Source organism: Phocoena sinus, chromosome 10 (assembly GCF_008692025.1).
Source record: "Phocoena sinus isolate mPhoSin1 chromosome 10, mPhoSin1.pri, whole genome shotgun sequence".
Classification (NCBI taxonomy): Eukaryota; Metazoa; Chordata; class Mammalia; order Artiodactyla; family Phocoenidae; genus Phocoena; species Phocoena sinus.
The window spans coordinates 48,508,865-48,530,797 of NC_045772.1; the positions used below are offsets into that span (position 1 = coordinate 48,508,865).

The 21,933-nt window shown below is 39.8% G+C and overlaps 1 protein-coding gene and 1 long non-coding RNA gene across 6 annotated transcripts in view; one reads left to right on the forward strand and one right to left on the reverse strand.

Annotated features, from left to right (window-relative positions):
* CPM (carboxypeptidase M) overlaps positions 1 to 7,444 on the forward strand; it is an 89,417-nt gene extending 81,973 nt beyond the window's left edge. For 3 of the 5 annotated variants that reach the window (XM_032646683.1, XM_032646684.1, XM_032646685.1), the window contains 2 exons: positions 775 to 923; positions 3,178 to 7,444. In XM_032646683.1, the coding sequence (XP_032502574.1) occupies positions 775 to 923; positions 3,178 to 3,420 (392 nt within the window). In that variant the 3' untranslated portion in view covers positions 3,421 to 7,444. The remainder of the gene's footprint in view (positions 1 to 774; positions 924 to 3,177) is intronic. The other 2 variants (XM_032646687.1, XM_032646686.1) reach the window with 2 other exon arrangements.
* LOC116761020 lies at positions 6,060 to 11,024 on the reverse strand. The gene is made up of 2 exons (XR_004351908.1): positions 10,710 to 11,024; positions 6,060 to 9,561 (listed from the first exon to the last, which is right to left on the reverse strand). It is a non-coding gene; the product is annotated as an uncharacterized LOC116761020 (long non-coding RNA).
* Between the last annotated feature and the right edge of the window lie 10,909 nt (positions 11,025 to 21,933).

Below are 21,933 nucleotides of genomic sequence, written 5' to 3' on the forward strand. Positions count from 1 at the left end.
ACTTCTGGGTATTTATCCAAAAGAAATGAGAAAACTAACTTGAGAAGATATCTGCACCCACCATGTTCACTGCAGCATTATTTATAATAGCTGAGACACAGAAGCAACTTAATTGGATGGATGAATAAAGAAAATGTGGTATATTTATACAATGGAATACTATTCTGCCATAAGAAGAAATCTTGCCATTTGTGACAATATGAACAGACACTGAGGGCATTATACTAATTTATATCAATAAATCAGAGAAAGACAAATAGCTTATGATGTCACTTATATGTGGAATCTTTAAAAAAAAAAAAAACCAACTCATGATATAGAGAATAGATTGGTAGTTGCCAGAGGCAGCGGGTGGGGGAAAATAGGTGAAAGGCAGTCAAAAAGTACAAACTTCCAGTTATAAAATAAATAAGTCCTGGGGATGTAATGTACAGCATGGTAAATATAGTTAAATACTGTATTGTATATTTGAAATTAGCTAAGAGTAAATCTTAAAAGTTTTCATCACAAGAAAAATAATGTGTATGTTAACTGGGCATATTGTGGTGACTGTTACACAATACATATATTAAATCATTATGTTGTACACCTGAAACTAATATGTTATATTTTTATTATATCTCAATTTTTTTTTAAGTTTACCATCCCTTCTGAAACACTCAACTCAAAACAGCTAATAAATATTGGGCATATTTTTCTTAAATAATTACAAGAATTTTTTTTCATATGCCATAAAATGTGGTATTAACATTTAATTCTCTTTTTGTCTTGCAGGTGTAAAGGGTCAAATTTTTGATCAGAATGGGACTCCATTACCCAATGTAACTGTAGAAGTCCAAGACAGAAAACATGTCTGCCCCTATAGAACCAACAAATTTGGAGAGTATTACCTCCTTCTCTTGCCTGGGTTCTATGTAATAGAGGTAAGTATACAATGCTAATAACTATTGTTATTAAAATATTATAGAACTCACAATACTTACTTACCTAGAAAGGATCTAAAATAAGTCTGGAAAGTCCAAAGGTAGATACATCAGGACAGAATAAAAGGCCAACTTGCATTTAGCAGGGAGTGGGTGAGGTGGCAATAATAGGAAGAAACTCAGAAAATCATGTTTTTTCCCCAACTGGCAATTTTTCAAATAGAAACCAAATCCCATTTCGGGTGGTACCTTTTATGATAAAAAATGGAACAAACCTTATCAATAAGAATAAATAAACAATGTAGGGTGGTGGGATGAACTGGGAGATTGGGATTAACATATATACACTACTATGTATAACATAGATAACTAATAAGAACCTACTGTATAGCACAGGGAACTCTACTCAATGCTCTGTGGTGTCCTAAATGGGAAGGAAATCCAAAAAGGAGGGGATATATACATACATAGAGCTGATTCATTTTGCTGTACAGCAGAAACTAACACAACATTGTAAAGCAACTATATTCCAATAAAAATTTAAAAACACAAACAAAAATACAATGTGGCCACAGTTCTTCCAAGCTTCATGGAATACCAGTTTAACATCTGTTCCATGAACCATAACTTCTACTATTAAAAATTGATTGCGACACAAGTTCCTTAGAATTCACTACAAATAAAATTTGATCCACAAAGTTTACCACTACATTAAGTGATACATATTTTGCAGCCTGCTCATGAGCAAACGATGGTGAGTTTTCCAATCAATGCAAGTAAAATTCCAGATTTTAATTTTATTTAGATGCATGTTTCTAAGGCTTTTCTTCCTCTAAGGACACATGGACTAGTTTGAGGCTGAGTGAGTTTATGTGAATGAACTAAATGAATAAGTATCTGATTTATTTGGCCAGATTATGACTCTTCCTCTTTGATGTGACTTTAAGAATGTCAAGATTCATCTAGTTTGCTTAGTGGGTCTAACGCCAGCCATAGTAGTCATTCCGTATAGAGCTACTCCTGAGAGAAGGTAGTCATCTATTCTGTAGTAAAAACTGGCTTTGTAGTTGTTTCATCTTTAGGACATAATAAAGGGCATGGTTTTCAGTTCATAAAACTCTAGGATTAAAAACCCCTGCTCCATAGGTTATCACCAAAGTACTCAGCACTTTGAGTGAGGGGCTCATGCTTTTCTTGAGTATCTTTCCTCCTACCGAGGACATGAATAGAGCTGGAAAGACCTCAACTCACTATGAATCTTTGCCTAAAAAGACCCTTTATTTTCCTGTTATTTACTGTGACATTTTCATTCTGTGAAAAAAAAAGGGTTTTCCTTATAGTGAATCTATCAACAAACTGTTTTTATGCAATTCCATAAATAAGCCACATCTTGGATATATGTATAACAGATTCACTTTGCTATACACCTGAAACTAACAATTTGTAAATTAACTATACTCCAATAAAAAATTTAAAAAATAAGCCACATATTTATAGAATAAAGTTATGAATTGTTCATTTCCAATTAGACTAACTCAGCACAAGTTGGCTTTAGTTACTAGCTCTAGGACAAAAACAGAAGGTAAGAAAGACTCTGGAAGCTGAAATGAATGGCTAAAATACATGCCAATTAGTGGTTATGTAAATGTTTAATAAAAGCATTTCTCAGTAGCAATAGTCTATAGTTAGTTTAGTATTTGTCATTATTTTCCTGATCATTTCCTCCACCAAAAAGATAAATCTAGCTGAAGATTCAGACTCATGGACAAAACCAGGTAAAATCAAAGCTTTTTAAAGAAGCAATAACTTATATATACACTTAGATCAGCTGCAAGGAAAATGGAATAAATTGAGAAAAAAATTCCACTTATAAATAATCTTGACACAGAATCAGGATATTAAGTACAGACTTGAGACAAAGAGAAATAGTCAGCTCTTTACCTTTGCGCTCCATGAAAACGATGGGGACAGAAATCAGTCTATTGCTTCTGACTTACATCTTCAGATAAAGGAACTGTCTTTATTTCACTTTGTAATTCTCAGCAACAGCGTTAACAACTGCGGTCCATATCAGTAGGCACTTGGTAACTCATTCACCAAGCAGGACTGAAGCTGTTTCTAGCCTGGGGAGACCTGGCAGGTTGTTACATGTGTTTCATAAAGGCTGCATTTTAGTGGTGGATATCAGTGTTTTTCACTGTTGGCACCACAAAACATCTGAAATCACTCAGATAACTTTCTTGTTTCCTCTCAGGTTACAGTCCCTGGACACAATCCACATCTCACAGAGGTGACTATTCCCCCAAAATCCCAGAACTTCAGTGCTCTTAAAAAGGATATTTTACTTCCATTCACAGGGCAATTGGATCATATCCCAGAGTCAGATCCTTTATGTCCTATAATTCCTCTTTACAGAGATTTGCAAGGCCACTCAGCTGCAACAAAGCCCAGTCTGTTCTTATTTTTAGTGACTCTTTTTCACATATTGTTCAAATAAAGCAGAATGTGAAACTCAACCCCCATCACCACCTGGAATCAGGGCTTACTCATGCCAGGTTACTGCAACTCTAACTCCCTCTGTGGGACCTTGACTGGATAAACTTCACGGTCCTTCCCTAAGAAGAGAAATGTTTGTTTCCAAATCCTGCAACAAGCAAAGTATGGTGATAATGAAAGGAATGATTTAGTCTTAATGATGGAAGACACCTACCCATCAAGTATTGCTCACTTACACTTAATCTTGAAGTAGTCTTAGAAATTTGTAAGAAGTTAAACTTGAGAAGCATGAAAGAAGTTCCTGCAAGAAAAAAAGGAGGTAATTTTGTATACAGAGAGCCATTTGAATATAAGCAATGAAGATGAACATTTGTTGATCACCTACTATATACAAGACCTTGCCATGTGTACTATATGTGAAGAGATAGTGCCATACATAATTCTCAGTGCAGGGAAAAATGATGATAGGACTGGGAATATTAAGTTTTGCCAACGTTCTAAGGAAATATGAGAGAAAACAGGCAACCACGTCTCAGTGGCCCAAGAAAATATGGGCCTGATGGGATGACAAATTTGTCTACTGAGCCCCAAAATAAGAGGTCAATTACGGTAAGGGTCCCTGCCTTTCTGCAAGCAGATGCCACAGTCTTCTCTTATGCTGATGACCCCCAAATGCCTGAGCTTCAGACTCAGGTCTGACTGCCCACTGGACACATCTACCTGGATGTGACCCATAGATACCTCAAACTCATCATGTTGAAAAATTGAACATACTTCTCTCCCCAGAGCTGCTCTTCCTCCTGCATTCTGTCTCAGTTACTGATAGCACCAAACTAGAAACCTGGGAGTCACCCTTGATACCTCCTCCTCCTCCTCCATCCCATCTATCCAGTCAGTCACTAAAGATTGATGTTATTTGTATGTGTTGATTGATTCTACCCTCTCTTGATGGCTACTAACACCACAAGGTTTAGGCCATCATAGCTCACCTGTACCACGGCAACAGCTCTACTGGTCTCTTGCTTCCAGCTTTCTCCTTTTCAAATCCAACCTCCACACAGCACTGGGGAAAGGGGTCTATTTAAAACAAAAATCAGCAATCAACTGCTTGTAGTTCCTACACACATAACACGCTGTGTGTCCCCTGTGTCTGCAATGACATTCTGACCCACTACATTTTCTTTCCCACTCCTCCTTTAAAACCCAGTTCAGGTTGTTTAATGGGTACAGAGTTTCTGTTTGTCATGATGAGAAAGTTCTGGAAATAGATAGTGATGATGGTTGTACAACATTTAATGCCACTGAACTGTATACTCAAAACTGGTTAAAATTGTAAATTTTATGTTATGTATATTATACCACAATAAAAAAAGAGGATAGTGACTATTAAATATTAAAATAATGCTTCATTAGGTGCTTCATAATAATGTACTCTAGAAAGTGAAGGCTCCAAGGCATACATGCTGTGTAAATTACATATCTTACTTAGGTGAAACTCCAACAGAAACAAAGACTAGTCTGTTAAAGAGTAAACAAGTAAAATATAAAGATCAATGATGATTCCCTTAAAAAAAACAACAACAGTTCAGGTATCAACTCCTCTGGGAAACCTTTGCTGACCATTGTCCCATTCCACTCGGTTTCACCCCCTCCCAGCCTCTTTGCTCCACAAATTAAACAGGTTACCTCTGTTGTGGGATTTATAACACTGCATTATGCTCTTCTATTTCCATGAGTGATTTTCTCTGGCAGAGTGTGAGGTCTCTGAGACCAGGGTCAATTTGATTTGTTTGAAAAACTTATTCTAAACCCTATCACATGGTGAGACCTGAATGAATGAACCAAGTGCTCCAGCAAACTGCTGCTCTTAAAACATTATATGCAAGAATTAGGGGAGGTGGGGGTATCAAACAAACAGCAGACCAGCAACTCCGGGGAGCAGGTTTCTGAGTGCTGTGTATCGCTCATGAAAGTGAGTTGCCTTGGCTCTTATTTTAAATTGAAAGTCCTATAGGGTCTGGAAACAGAAACTGTACTGGGCTTGGTACCTGCTTGAGACCCACAAATGAAAGGGAGCTACATGGGCATTTAGGAGCTATTCCTATGCCAGTTTATTCTACATGCACAAAATCATACATGTTAATATCAGCAATATTTGTAGACCTCTTTTAAATCTGGTAATAACCTAAATATCTTGATCATTTTTATTTAAATAAGTGGTAATTTATTATATACTTGAAAGTATATATTAATATAATATTGCAGAAAATGATTTTGGTAATATTACAGATAAAAGTATACAAAACTCAACTTGATTTACTATCAAGTCCTAAACAATTTTCAGTCAGGCATTCTGAGTTCTAACTTTTCCTTTTCTAAGATAGCAATTCTGAAGGGACATGAACCAAAATCTGATTTGGTTCATGGGCCTTAATGTAAATTTCAGAAGGAAATAATGCTTTTAAAATCAGAAATTTTATCAGAATCAAACTCAAAACCATTTAGAGACAAGCAAAACAATTTAGAAAATTTCCAAACCAAATATAAACCAAACCTGAATTTAGTTCAGAGCAGGTTTGGGGTATATTTTGCAGCAACAGCTCTGTGCTTGAAAGTGAAGTTTGCTGCAAGGATTTAGTATGGTAGAATCCCAGCTATACCCTCCACTCATCAAGTGACGTGTTCAAGAGAAAAAACGACCATGGAATTCTGACTACAGTGAGACCAGATCCCCAACACCTTTCCTACTATTCTCCACCCTCTTAGGCTGTTGATTATGCTCCCCGGGTTCTAAGTTCAGGTGTAATTCCTTTTATAGAGAAACCAACATAGTAAAAGATTTTCAAGATAGGCGAAAAGAAGATAGCATGTATAATAGAATGATAATTAGGAGGCAGGAGCCCTGTGATTCAACCCACCACAGTTCAGTTTCCTTACCTGTAAAATGAAGGTCTCTGCTTGACTGTGATGCTATGATTATCAGCAGCAGCGGTGTAAGATGCCACACTCTGGTGCCAGTTTTGGGTACCTGCCCAGGTGGAGGAAGGATAATTAACACTCAAGAGGCATAAATATTTTGAAGGCAGTATAACTTATTAGAGACCAATAAAGAGAATTGGTCTGAAAGCTGAAACAGTGGCTAGCTAGAATGACCATTTAATAATATTTAAGGAAATGTTCATGAAATAACACAGCTTTTACCCACGTACCTCCTCAAATTATAATAAATGTTAACATGAATGAATTTAAATGGTGGGGAGTATTTTAGAGAAATGTTAAGTCTCTGCAGGTACTATCAGTGTTGACTTTGGTGCTTAATTTAACACAGACTTGAGCTGTTGGATGTATCAGAAATGTTAAAAAGCCTCTTCTCAAATATTTCTGAAAGTCTAAGAAATCAACATTTTTGTTCTAGAAGCAAATTTGCATTTGTAATATTTCTTAAAATGGTATGAGAGGTTAGCTCTACCTTTAGAAAGTAAAAATATCCGTCACTGGATTAAAAATATCTTTTCCTAGGGAATCTAGAAAAATGAGCATAGCATATTGTCTCACTGTGACAGAGGAAGTTGCTTATTGAGAAATTTGGTTCTTATTCTACACGGTGACAATACAGTTGATGCCTATGTCATCACAGATTTAGATTGGCGGGAAGGGGAGAAAATTATGATGGTTAAAGTGAAAAAAAGTTCACAGCACCTAACGTAGAAATTTGGGGAAACAGTCTAACCTCATTACAGACTTTACATTGTATCACTGATAAGCAGATATTGTACTGTATTGCTCACAAACCATTTTCTCATACTTCAGCATATGAACTACTCCATAGCCTTTTATAAATATTGCATAAGCTGATTTTATAAGTTTTCTCAGTGACTTTCTTTTGTACTATAATTAAAAACTTAAAATGCACAAATTGTCTAAGACTAAAAAGTGTTATGGGGCAGGGGCCAAGACTACCTCTGAATTCAGTAAAATCCGAATATTTCTGATTCTCAATAAAGAATATTTCTGTAAACAACAAATGCTGTTTCCTTCCATTACATTACTTTGAAAACAAATACTTACACCAGTGTACAAAGTCCACATACCAGAGAGAACTGATTGCCATCAAATAAAGACCAAATCTAATGACCTTTTATGAGGCAATAATATTGCAATAATTCTTCAAAGCCCAGAGAGTCCTTCCAGAACAGTTTATATGATATATACCTATCCAAATTACTTTGTGCCATGGGGGAGATAATGGATGAAAAGTGTGCCTACTGGCACAAAAAACAAACACACAAAAAACACATACCACAAACACACACACACACACACAAAATCTTTGGAAAATTCCCAGCGCACACTACTGTAAAGTGTCTGAGAAATCAAGCAGGAAAGAAATGGATTCCCCAAACAGACTCAGCCATGGAACCATTTTCTTAAATAATTTAGCCTAGTACCATCTCTTTGAACTTATATATCTAGAAATTTTGGGAAATGCTGGTATATAGGGAGGGGTCTTTTGTCTTGAATAATATTTTATTGATTTCAAAGTGCTTTTGAAACACAGAATAATAAAAAATTTGCCTCTTCTAGGAGTTGGATAACTAACAGCCCTAACCCTCATCCCTTCATCGATGCAACCTCTTAACATCGAATTTCTAGTCATAGGACAGAGAGGTTGGGCTTAAGTGTATGTCTGCCCCCTGAAACATGCTAAACAAATAATAGTTTAAATAAGAGAAGACTGAGTAGGAACTAATTTACAGGTACCAATTTCTAAAAAGTGACAAATGTCTCAATTTTGAAGATGAATTGGGGCCAGTTTTTCTATTTTCAAAAGAAAATTCATTATATAGGACCACCTTTAGCAGGAGTTTCCTGGTATATCTTAGCTAGACTTTGATACTTTTTTTTTTAAATTTTTTGGCCGTACCACGCGGCATATGGGATCTTAGTTCCCCAGCCAGGGATCGAATTCACACCCCCTGCAGTGGAAGCACGGAGTCTTAAGCACTGGACCGCCAGGGAAGTCCCTAGACGTTGATCCTTAAATTTGCAGCTCCTTATAGCGTTTATTACTCCCTACGCCACCGTCCAAAGCAAAGTACAAATGAACTAAATTTTAAACTATTAGACATAGAGGGGAAAAAAGTAAAAGAAGATAAACTGTAAAAAGGATTAGTCAGCTTTTTGGTTGGTAGTATGTTTTCGTTTTTTCCTACTTCATTTTTGAAATTTTCTACTAACTACTTTTAGAATGAAAGAAAAGCAACTGATTTAAAAAATGAAACCTCAGGGCTTCCCTGGTGGCGCAGTGGTTGAGAGTCTGCCTGCCGATGCTGGGGACCGCTGAGCTCCGAAACCGCAGAGGCCGCAACACGTACCGCAAAAAGAAAAAAAAAAAAAAGAAACCTCAAATCTCAGAAGCACCAGCGTACACAATTGCTACACCTTCTTACATATTCATTGAAATTTCCAGATCTTGAAATAATAGTTTATAAACTTAGCTCAGTTAATTAAACTTTTCCCTAATTGATCAAGAACATGTTCTTCAACACTAACATATAGTATTTTTACACAGTGTTTGTCTCATGAAGCCCTGAAGGGTGAATAGTGAAGAATTTCAGGACCAAAATGTGTAACAACTCCCATTATTTCTTTGCTTTCTAGCCCAGCAATCTGTCTTCCAGGAGTATTCTGTACTTACTGTTAGGAATCTACCTACCAGTAGTTAGGAGCTGCCGGTTGCCTTCCGAGAACTCCCAATGCGGTGCTTCCACCTGGTGGTTAAAGTGCTTAACTACAGAGACCTGGTCTCACATGCCTCTTAAAAAAGAAAAATGAACGATTGTGAGAAAAGGTGAAAAAAAGTATTTTTTTAAAATACAGAGGGCTGTTCTGTTTTTAAGAAAAGCTTTCCCAATTCTATTACAAGTCTGATACCATATCAACTTTTAAAGACCACTCTTTCCTTAAAATGTTTCTCTTTTGCCATTTAAGTAATTTATTGCATGGACAATATTTTTTCAGGATGATTCTTACAACAGTCTTGTCCTCTTGTAAATTAGAGAAAACTGCACAGCTGATTTCCTTGCCAAGTAACATCCTTTACTGAATGCCTACTGTGCACACAATGCATTATATGAGGCACCTGGGGGAACAAGACAACACAAAAGGATGTTACAATCTGCTATTGAAAGATACAAAGCAGCAAGGCAGTGAATTTAAGTGTGAAGAGTACCAGGCAACGTGGGAAAAAAAAGGGCGAGGTGAATTCAAGTCTAGCTCAGTGGGTTTATGGTCATGAATGGATGCAAGAAGGATATTAAACGACTTCTGGTCCTTCCCACCCACCAGACTCCATCCCAGGCTCTATGCATTTATTGTCTCTAATTCTAAGGCCACTAAGCAGGTAAGTACCAGATCTGCTATTTTGAATTTAGCCTGTCCCAGTCCACTAGGATGAAAATTAAAAGTCTTGAGAGACTCAGGAGGCCTATGACCTTTGTTGCAGCAAGAAAGATGAGAGAACAGAGTGGTGAAAAGAAAGCACCTGTTCCACAGACAGCTGTAAAAGTAAAATGATCAGGCCAACACCTGAGATAATGTCCAACAAGCAGTGAAATTATTGAAGGTTTTTTAAAAAATATTTAAATCAGGGAAGCAATATGAAGATATCTGTAAATTATCTATAAATGAACCAAAAAAAGAAAAAGGTGAAGTCAATTTAGGCAGATGTTACTGTGATCTTGGAAGAAGGCCTAATACAGGGTAGTGCCTGGAAAGGTGTGGACCAAAAATAAGCACATAAAAATACTAAAACTTAACTGAGAAATAAATGAAATTCACCTAACATGACAGTAATAAAAAATGTTTTGAAAAAGTTGAAATTTTGAATATGAAAGATATTTTGATAAGCTGACTTCAAGTTGTTGGGTGAACATATAAATAGTTGTATTCTGAAGGCAGATCTATAGGACTGAAAGGATGAGAGGGCAATGTTGGGAATTCCCTGGTAGTCCAGTGGTTAGGACTCAATGCTTTCACTGCCATGGGCCCGGGTTTCATCCCTGGTCAGGGAACTAAGATCCCGCAAGCCGCGGCAAAAAAAAAAGAGAGAGAGAGAGAGAGAGAGAGATGCAATGTCTATCAATTTTTTAAAATAGGAATGTTTTAGAAGAGTGATAAGAATTCAAGTATGTTTTAGGATCACCACCCTCCTAAAAACAATCAATTATGGCTCTCTTATCCAAAATAATATTCTAACAATATTTTAATATATAACTTCAAATACATTACCTGCTAGTAAATTACTAAACACACGTGGAGTCTCCCAACTGCTTGTCACTTCACAATGCCCTTGTTCTATTTTCTGTTGCTTTTTGCTAGTTCCTGTTAACAGTTCATTTTACAATTTGTTATTATAATTAAACACTTCTGAGCACCTTCTAAATGTGCTGGTGCTTTCAGATAATTATCTTTTTAAAGCAGTATTTGTAAATGTCAAAAATTCCCTATCATACCTAATTGAAAGCTGGCTGCATGATAGACAATATGGCTACAAACTTTTAAACAACTGGTACTTTTAAAAGAAAGAATTATTAAGAAATAATTTTTTTTTTTTTTTTTTTTTTTTTTTTTGCGGTATGCGGGCCTCTCACTGTTGTGGCCTCTCCCGTTGCGGGGCACAGGCTCCGGACGCGCAGGCCCAGCGGCCATGGCTCACGGGCCCAGCCGCTCCGCGGCATGTGGGATCTTCCCGGTCCGGGGCACGAACCCGCGTCCCCTGCATCGGCAGGCGGACTCTCAACCACTGCGCCACCAGGGAAGCCCCCAAGAAATAATTTTTTATAAATACTAAATCAAAACCCAATTCAGAATCCACATAACCAGAAAATGCAACTACCAACTTTTCACAATACAATGAATGACTACTTGCAGTTATTGTCATCAGCCTACAGACCTAAACCCTAATCAGTACCTTTAAAACATTTATTAAAATTAAAAATCTAAATTATGCCAACAACTAACCCTGGTTTAGCTTTGGGACCCACAATCTCCTGCTTTTAAAGCCAGCTTCAAGACTCAAGTCCCAGTGCTTTGATTCATTCAATAAACTCTTATTGAGCACCTGTATGTGTATCACAATCAAGATGTTCTTCGCTTCATGGAATTTAGTTTCATAGATGACACAGAGAAGTAACAGGCAATTACGATAGGGTTTTTCATGCTGACAAGTGACAGGGTAGCTAACCCTAGTCCCATCCATGCACTAGCTACATCCCTTCCAGACCGTTCAGAACTATCACGTGTTGAGAAACCACTTAAGCCAGGCTGCCATATGGTAACACAAGTGAACAGGATAGGGAGACAACAGCATTTCGTGGCCCTACTAAATTGTAACATCATTCTCTCATGTTGGTCTTATTCGATGCCTTAGAGGCTCCCAACTGCCCATATATGTGTACTTCCAAAGTGGGCAGGCATGGCCCTTCCAAAAAAAAAGAAGCATAATCAGACTACTGCCTTTGATTATCCAAATAGGTGATATTCAAATATAATTTTTATTTTAACAAAACTAATTATAATGGGGGAGAAATCTGGCCAAGATGGCAGAAAAGGGAAAACCCTGAGCACACCTCCTCCCATGGGCACACCAAAATTACAACAGGGAAACTATTGATGAGAAAAACTGGAAGACTAGCAGAAAAGATCTTCAACCAAAGATATAAAGGAACCACAATGAGCAGGGTAAGAGGGGTGGTGACGTAGTATAGTCAAAATCCATACCGCGGGTGTGTCACCCACCAAGGAGCAAGTGGTCAGCCCCACACTGGGCTCCCCAGCCTGGGGAGTCCTGCACCAAGAGGATGAGCCCCTAGAATGTCTGACTTTAAAGGCCAGCAGGGCTTACTTTTGGGAGAGCCAGAGGACTGTGGGAAATAGAGACACCACTGATAAAGGTGCACACAAACTCTCACATCCTCCAGGACCCAGAGTATAAGCAGTCATTTGAAAGGAGCATCAGGGTTTCCCTGGTGGCACGGTGGTTGAGAGTCTGCCTGCCGATGCAGGGGACACGGGTTCGTGCCCCGGTCCGGGAAGATCCCACATGCCGCGGAGCGGCTAGGCCCGTGAGCCGTGGCCGCTGAGCCTGCACGTCCGGAGCCTGTGCTCCGCAATGCGAGAGGCCACAACAGTGAGAGGCCTGCATACCGCAAAAAAAAAAAAAAAAAAAAAAGGAAAGGAGCATCAGTCTCACCATCTGATCTTGGAGTCTCCTGGAGAGGTAGGAGGCAACTGCAGCTCACCCTGGGGACATAGACACTGGCAGCAACCATCTTTGGGAGTTTGCTCTACTACATGAACACTGCTGGCAAGTGGCATTTTGGAGTCCTTGCTCTAGCTTATTAGCCTTGGGATCCAGCCCCTCCCACCAGCCCATGGTTATCAGTAGTGGGATGCCTCAGCCCAAGCAACCAACCAGGTGGAGAGACAGCCCCACCCACCATGAGGCCTGCCGCCTTAAGATCCCCTGAGCCCACAGTCAACCCAGGACCTGGCTCTGTCTACCAGAGGCCTCAGACCCTGACCCTGCCTACCAATGGGCTGGCACTAGCCACAGGACCAGGCTCACCCACCAGTGGGTAGACACCAGTCCCGGGATCCCATGGGCACCAGCCCTACCCACCACCAGGCCAAAACACCAACTCCAGGACCCCCAGGACACTGCAGCTAAAGACCCCAGGACCTGGATCTGCCAACCAGTGAGCCAGCACTAGCCCCAGGACACCCTGGGCCTTGGCCCTGCCCACCATGAGGTGGACACCAGCCCCAGGACCACTTCAGCCCTGCAGCCTACAGTAGCAGGACCCAGCCCATCCACCAGTAGGCCTGCACCAGTCACAAGACCCTTTGGGCCCTGGTCCTGCCCAACAGCAGGCCAAAATCAGCTCTGGGAAACCTTGGGACCCTCAGCCAGCTGGTCCAGGATCCAGCCCCACCTACCAGCAGGACACCAGCTCTAGGACCCTTAGGGCCCTGCAGCCAGAGACCTGGGAATGCAGTTCTGCCCACCAGCGAGCTAGCACTAGCTCCAGCACTGTCTACCCGCAGGCCAACACCAGCCCCAGAAACCCCCAGGCCCCAATCCCACCCACCAGCAGGCAGACACCAGCTCCAAGACCCTTTGGACCCATTAGCCAGCTGCCCCAGGCTCCAGCCCCATTCACCAGTGGGCCAACACCGGCTTTGGGACACCTCAGACCCAGCAGCCAGCTGTGTCAGAAACTGGCCCCACCCACCAGCAAGCCAACATTAGATCCAGGACACACTCCCCCACTTCCATCCATAACCACCCACTCTAGTACCTGGCTCCACTCCCTAGTGGATTAGCTGGAGCCCAGGATCCTCCAGGGCCCCATAGCCAGCAACCTTGTAATCCAGCCCTACCCACCAGCAGATGGCAGCCTCTGCACAAGGCAGGGCTTGGAAACCAACCAGAACAGGGCCAGCCACACCCACCAGATGGCCCATAGTAATCAGCCCACCACAACAGAAGGGTTCAAGCAGCCCAAATAGGGGGCACCCTTAGAGCATACAGCCCTAGTCACCAGGTAATGATCATAATGACGTTCAGAACTTTAGATAAAGTTCTATGGGTGAACAGAGCAAAAAGTTATACAGTTTTAACGAAGAGTTAGAAAACATAAAGAAGAGCCAAACAGATGAAGAATACAATAACTGAAATGAAAAATACACTAGAAAGAATCAACAGTAGATTAGATGGTACAGAGGAATGGATCCACAAGCTAGAAGACAGAGTAGTGGGAAACACTGGAGCTGAACAGAAAAAGCAAACAGACAAGCAAACAAAAAGAAATTAGGACAATCCCAATGTTCATAGCAGCATTATTTACAATAGCCAAGATATGGAAGCAATCTAAGTGTCCATCAACAGACAAATGGATAAATAAGATGTGGTATATATGCAATGGAATACTACTCAGCCATAAAAGAGAATGGAATTTTGCCATTTGAAACATGGATGGACTTGAAGGGTGTTATGTTTAGTGAAATAAGTCAGAGAAAGCCAAATAATGTATGATATCACTTATGTGTATAATCTGAAAAATTAAAAAAACTTGTGAATGTAACAAAAAGAAACAGACTTACAAATAGAAACAAGCTAGTGTTTACCAATGGGGAGAGGGGAGAAGGAAGAGGGGAGGGGCAAGACAGGGGTAGAAGGTACAAACTACTATGTATAAAATAAATAAGCTACAAGGATATATTGTGCAGCACAGGGAATATAGCTAATATTTTGTAACTATAAATGGGGTATAATCTTTGAAAATTGTGAATCACTGTTTTATACCTGAAATTTATATTGTACATCAACTATACTTCAATTAAAAAAAAAAAGAAAATGAGGAGTTTAAGAGACCTGAGGGACATCTAGTGTACCAACATTCACATTATAGGAGTCTCAGAAGGAGAAGAGAGAAAGGGGCAGAGAATATATATGAGGACATAATAGCTAAAATCTTCCCTAACCTGGGAAAGAAAACAGACATCCAGGTCCAGGAAGCCCAGAGAGTCCCATATAGGATCAACCCAGAGGACCACACCAAGACAAAAACTGAATGGCAGGACTTCCCTGGTGGTCCAGTAGGTAAGACTGCACACTCCCAGTGCAGGAGGCCCGGGTTCAATCCCTGTTCGGGGAACTAGATCCCACATGCATGCCACAACTAAGAATCTGCATGCCACAATTGAAAGTCCACATGCTGCAACTACGAAGTCCACATGGAACAACCAAAAAAAAGAAAAAAAAATAAGATCCCACATGCCACAACTAAGAGTCAGTGCAGCCAAAATAAATGAATAAATGATAAATATTTTTAAAAATTAAAGATAAAGAGAGAATATTAAAGGCAGCAAAGGAAAAGCAACTACTTATGTACAAGGGAACGCCCATAAGGCTATAAGCTGACTTTTCAGTAGAAACTCTGCAGGTCAGAAGGGAGTGGCACAATATACTTAAAGTGATGAAAGGGAAAAACCTACAACAAAAAATACTCTACCAGGCAAGGCTTTCACTTGAGGGTGAGATCAAAAATTTTACAGACAAGCAAAAGCTAAAAGAGTTCAGCACCAGCAAACCAGCTTTACAAGAAATGTTAAAGGGACTTCCTAAGTGGAAAAAAGAAAAAAGAAATGCCACAACTAGAAAAATGGAAACTACAAAAGGAAAAATCTCATTGGTAAAGACAAATATACAGTAAAGGTAGTCAGTCAACTACGTACAAAGCTAGTAAGAAGGTTAAAAGACAAAAGTAGTAAAACTCTATAACCACAATAAGTAGTGAGGGGATACACACAAAAAAAAGATGTAAAATGTGATGTCAAAAACAGTTAACATGGGGGGGATGATTAGTAAAAATGCAGGACTGTTGAAATGCATTTGAACTTAAGAGATCAGCAACTTAAAATAATCATAGATAGGTAGGTAGATAGACAGACACACAGATAGATACCTCAAGGTAACTAGAAACCAAAAACCTATAATATAAACACACAGAAAAAAGGAATTCAAACATAACATTAAAGAAAGTCTTCAAATCACAAGGGAAGAGATCAAAAGAAGGACCAAAAACAACTATTAAAAACAACTATTAAAAACAACCCCAAAGCAGTTAACAAAATGGCAGTAAGTACATACCTGTCAAAAATCACATTAAATGTAGATGAACTAAATGCTCCAATCAAAACACATAAAATGGCTGAACAGCTACAAAAACAATACCAATATATATGCTGCCTACAAAAGACTCACTTCAGATCTGAACATACAAACTGAAAGTAAGGGGATGGAAAAAAGTATTCCATGCAAATGGAAATTAAAAAAACAAAAATAAAAACGAGGTAGCAGTACTTACATCAGACAGAATAGAAGTGAAAATAGACAGTCACACGAGACTAAGGACAATACATAATGATAAAGGGATAAACCTAAGAAAAAGATACATAACAGTTATAAATGCACCTAACATAGGCACACCTAAACACATAAAGCAGGGACTTCCCTGGTGGCACAGTGGTTAAGAATCTGCCCGCCAATGCAGGTGACAAGGGTTCACGCTCTTCTCCGGGAAGATCCCACATGCCGTGGAGCAACTAAGCCCATGCACCACAACTACTGAGACTGCACTCTAGAGCCCACGAGCCACAACTACTGAGCCTGCCTGTCAAAACTACTGAAGCAGAGCTTCCCTGGTGGTGCAGTGGTTGAGAGTCCGCCTGCTGATGCAGGGGACACGGGTTCATGCCCCGGTCCAGGAGGATCCCACATGCCGAGGAGCGGCTGGGCCCGTGAGCTATTGCCGTTGGGCCCGCGCGTCCAGGGCCTGTGCTCTGCAACGGGAGAGGCCACAGCAGTGAGAGGCCCGCGTACCTCAAAAAAAAAAAAAAAAAAACTATAGAAGCGGGCTTCCCTGGTGGCGCAGTGGTTGAGGGTCCGCCTGCTGATGCAGGGGACACGGGTTCGTGCCCCAGTCCAGGAAGATCCCACATGCTGCAGAGCGGTTGGGCCCATGAGCCATGGCTGCTGGGCCTGCGTGTCCAGAGCCTGTGCTCCGTAACGGGAGAGGCCACAACAGTGAGAGGCCTGCGTACCGCAAAAAAAAAAAAAGAAAAACAAACTACTGAAGCCCGCTCGCCTAAAGCCTGTGCTCTGCAACAGAGAACACCGCAGTGAGAAGCCTGCGCACCGCAACGAAGAATAGCCTCCACTAGCCACAATTAGAGAAAGCCCGTCTGCAGCAACAAAAGACCCAATGCAGCCAAAAATAAATAAATAAGTAAATAAATTTATTTTTATAAAAACACATAAAGCAATATTAACAGACATAAAGAGAGAAACTGACAGTAATACAGTAATACTAGGTAGGCCTTAAATGACATATTAGACCACATGAACTTAATAGATATATACAGAACATTTCATCCAAAAGCCACAGAATACATTCTTTTCAAATGCACAAGGAATATGCTCCAGGACAGATCACATACTAGGCCACAAAACAAGTCTCCATAAATGTAACAAAACTGAAATCATATCAAGCATCTTTTCTGACCACAATCAACTATAATAAAAAAAACTGCAAAAAACACAGCCCCAAAACAATGAACAAAATGGCAATAAGTACATACCTATCAATAATCACATTAAATGTGAATGTGAGGCTAACCAATATGCTACTAAACAACCAATGGATCACTGAAGATATCAAAAAAGAAATTTAAAAGTACCTGGAAACAAATGAAAACAAAAACACAACAATCCAAAATCTATGGGATGCAGCAAAAGCAGTTCTAAAAGAAAAGTTTACAGTGACACAAGCCTACCTCAAATAAACAACCTAATCTTACACCTAAAGGAACCAGAAAAGGAAGAACAAATAAAACCCAAAGTTAGCAGAGGGAAAGAAATCATAAAGATTAGAGCAGAAATAAAAGAAATAGAGACTAAAAAAACTACAGAAAAGATTAATGAAACTAAGAGCTAGTTCTCTGAAAACATAAACAAAATTGATAAACAAGACTTAAGAAAAAAAAAAAGAGAGCCCAAATCAATAAAATCAGAAATGAAAAAGAAGTTACAACTGACACCACAGAATTACAAAGGATCATAAAAGATTACTACAAATAATTATATACCAATAAAATAGACAACCTCAAAGAAATGACAAATTCCTAGAAATGTACAATGTCCTCAGAATGAACCAGGAAGAAATAGAAATTATGAGTAGACCAATTACCAGTAATAAAATTGAAACAGTAATGAAACAACTCCCAAAATACAGAAGTCCAGGACCAGATGGCTTCACAGGTGAATTCTACCATTTAGAGAAGAGTTAACACCTATTCTTCTCAAACTATTCAAAAAACTGCAGAGGAAGGAACACTTCCAAACTCATTCTATGAGACCAGTATCATCCTGCTACCAAACCCAGACAAAGATATCACAAAAAAAGAAAGTTGCAGGCCAATATCATTTATGAACACAGATGCAAAAATCCTCAACAAAATATTAGCAAACTGAATTCAACAATTCATTGAAAGGATCATACACCAGGATCAAGTGGGATTTATACCAGGGATGCAAGGATGGAACAATATCCACAAATTAATCAATGTGATACACCACATTAACAAAATGATGAAAAAAAATCATATGATCATCTCAAGAGATGTAGAAAAATTTGACAAAATTCAACATATCCATTTATGATAAAAACTCTCAAAAAAGTGGGCATAGAGGGAACATATCTCAAAATAATAAAGGCCATATATGACAAGGCCACAGCTAATGTCATACTCAATGGTGGAAAGGCGAAAGGATCTCCTCTAAGATAGGAAGAAGACAATGATGCCCACTCTTGTCACTTTTACTCATCATAGTATTGGAAGTCCTAGTCACAGCAATCAGATAAGAAAAAGAAATAAAGGGAATGCAAACTGCAAAGAAAGAAGTAAAACTGTCACTGTTTACAGATAACATGATACTACACATAGAAATTCCTGGGAATTCCCTGCCAGTCCAGTGGTTCGGACTCGGCGCTCTCACTGTCAGGGTCCTGGGTTCAATCCCTGCTCAGGGAACTAAGATCCTACAAGCCGCATGGCACACCAAAGAAAAGAAAATCCTCAAGACACCACCAAAAACTACTAGAGCTCATCAATGAATTTGGTAAAGTTGCTGGAGACAAAATTAATATACAGAAATCTTCTGCATTTCTATATGGTAACAATGAACAATCAGAAAGAGAAATTAAGAAAACAATCCCATTTATAATTGCAACGAAAGGAATAAAATACTTAGGATAAATCTAACTAATGGGTTACAGATGCTCAACATCACTAAAAGTTAGAGAAATGCAAATCAAAACTACAATGAGGTATCACCTCACACCAGTCAAAAAGGCCATCAACAAAAAAATCTACAAACAATAAATGCTGGAGAGGGTGCAGAGAAAAGGGAACCCTCTTGCACTATTGGTGGGAATGTAAATTGATACAGCCATTGTGGAGAACAGTATTGAGGTTCCTTAAAAAACTAAAACTAGAACTACCATACGACCCAGCAATCCCACTACTGGGCATATACCCAGAGAAAACCATAATTCAAAAAGACACATGTATCCCAATGTTCACTGCAGCACTACTTACAATAGCCAGGACATGGAAGCAACCTAAGTGTCCATCAACAGATGAATGGATAAAGAAGATGTGGTGTATATATATATATATATATATATATATATATATATATAATGGAATATTACTCAGCCATAAAAAGAAATGAAATTGGGTCATTTGTCGAGATGTGGATGGACCTAGAGTCTGTCATAGAGTGAAGTAAGTCAGAAACAGAAACACAAAATATCATGTTAACGCATATATGTGGAATCTAGAAAAATGGTACAGATGAACCGGTTTGCAAGGCAGAAATAGTGACAGAGGTGTAGAGAACGTATGGACACCAAGGGGGGAAAGCAGGGGGGAGGGGAGTGGGATGAATTCAGAGATTGGGATTGACATATATACACTAATATGTATAAAACAGATCATAAAAACCTGCTGTATTAAAAAAAACAAATATCATATATTAACGCATATATGTGGAATCTAGAAAAATGATACAGATGAACCTATTTGCAGGGCAGGAACAGAAATGCAGACATGGAGAACGGATGTGTGGACACAGGGAGGGCAGGGGACCGTGGGATGAATTGGGAGATTAGGTTTGACATAAATACACTACCATGTGTAAAATAGATAGCTAGTGGGTATCTGTAAAACACATACCTGCTGTACAGCTGTACAGAAGGGAGCTCATCTTGGTGCTCTGTGATGATCTAGATGGGTGGGATGGGGGTACGGAGGGAGGTCTAAGAGGGAGGGGATATATGTATACATATAGCAGATTCACTTCACTGTACAGCAGAAACTAACACAACATTGTAAAGCAATTATGCTCCAATTAAAAAAAGAAATTAAGAAAACAATCCCATTTATAATTGTGTCAAAAGAAATAAAATACTTAGAATAAATCTAACTAAGGAGGTTAAAGACCTGTACTTAGAAACTACAGGACACTGAGACTGGTTCAAGATGGCAAAGAAGGACATGCTCTCATTCCCTCTTGCAAGAGCATCAGAATCACAACCAACTGCTAAACAATCATTAACAGGAAGACACTGGAACTCACCAAAAAAGATACCCCACATCCAAAGACAAAGGAGAAGCCACAATGAGATGGTAGGAGGGGTGCAATCACAATAAAATCAAATCCCATAACTGCCGGGTGGGTGACTCACAAACTGGAGAACACTTATACCACAGAGGTCCACCCACTGGAGTGAAGGTTCTGAGCGCCACATCAGGCTTCCCAACCTGGGGGTCCAGCAATGGGAGGAGGAATTCCTAGAGAATCAGACTTTGAAGGCTAGCGGGATTTGACTGCAGGACTTCGACAGGACTGGGGAAAACAGACTCCACTCTTGGAGGGCACACACAAAGTAGTGTGCGCATCAGAACCCAGGGGAAGGAGCAGTGACCCCAGGGGAGACTGAACCAGACCTACCTGCTACTGTTGGAGGGTCTCCTGCAGAGGCGGGGGGTGGCTGTGTCTCACCGTGAGGACAAGGACACTGGCAGCAGAAGTTCTAGGAAGTGCTCCGTGGCGTGGGCCATCCCACAGTGCGCCATTAGCCCCACCAAAGAGCCCAAGTAGGCCCCAGTGTTGGGTCACCTCAGGCCAAACAACCAACAGGGAGGGAACCCAGCCCCACCCATTAGCAGTTAAGCAGATTAAAGTTTTACTGAGCTCTGCCCACCAGAGCAACACCCAACTCTACCCACCACCAGTCCCTCCCATCAGGAAACCTACACAAGCCTCTTAGACTTCTTAGGCTTCATCCACAAGACGGCAAACAGCAGAAGAAAGAAGGACTACAATCCTGCAGCCTGTGGAACAAAAATGACATTCACAGAAAGACAGACAAGATGAAAAGGCAGAGGGCTATGTACCAGATGAAGGAAAAAGATAAACCTCCAGAAAAACAATTAAATGAAGTGGAGATAGGCAACCTTCCAGAAAAATAATTCAGAATGATAGTGAAGATGATCCAGGACCTCGGAAAAAGAACGGAGGCAAAGATTGAGAAGATGCAAGGAATGTTTAACAAAGACTAGAAGAATTAAAGGACAAAGAGATGAACAATATAATAACTAAAATGAAAACTGCACTAGAAGGAATCAATAGCAGAACAACTGAGGCAGAAGAACGGATAAGTGACCTGGAAGACAGAATGGTGGAATTCACTGCTGTGGAACAGAATAAAGAAAAAAGAATGAAAAGAAATGAAGACAGCCTAAGAGACCTCTGGGACAACATTAAAAGCAACAACATTCACATTATAGGGGTCCCAGAAGGAGAAGAGAGAGAGAAGGGACC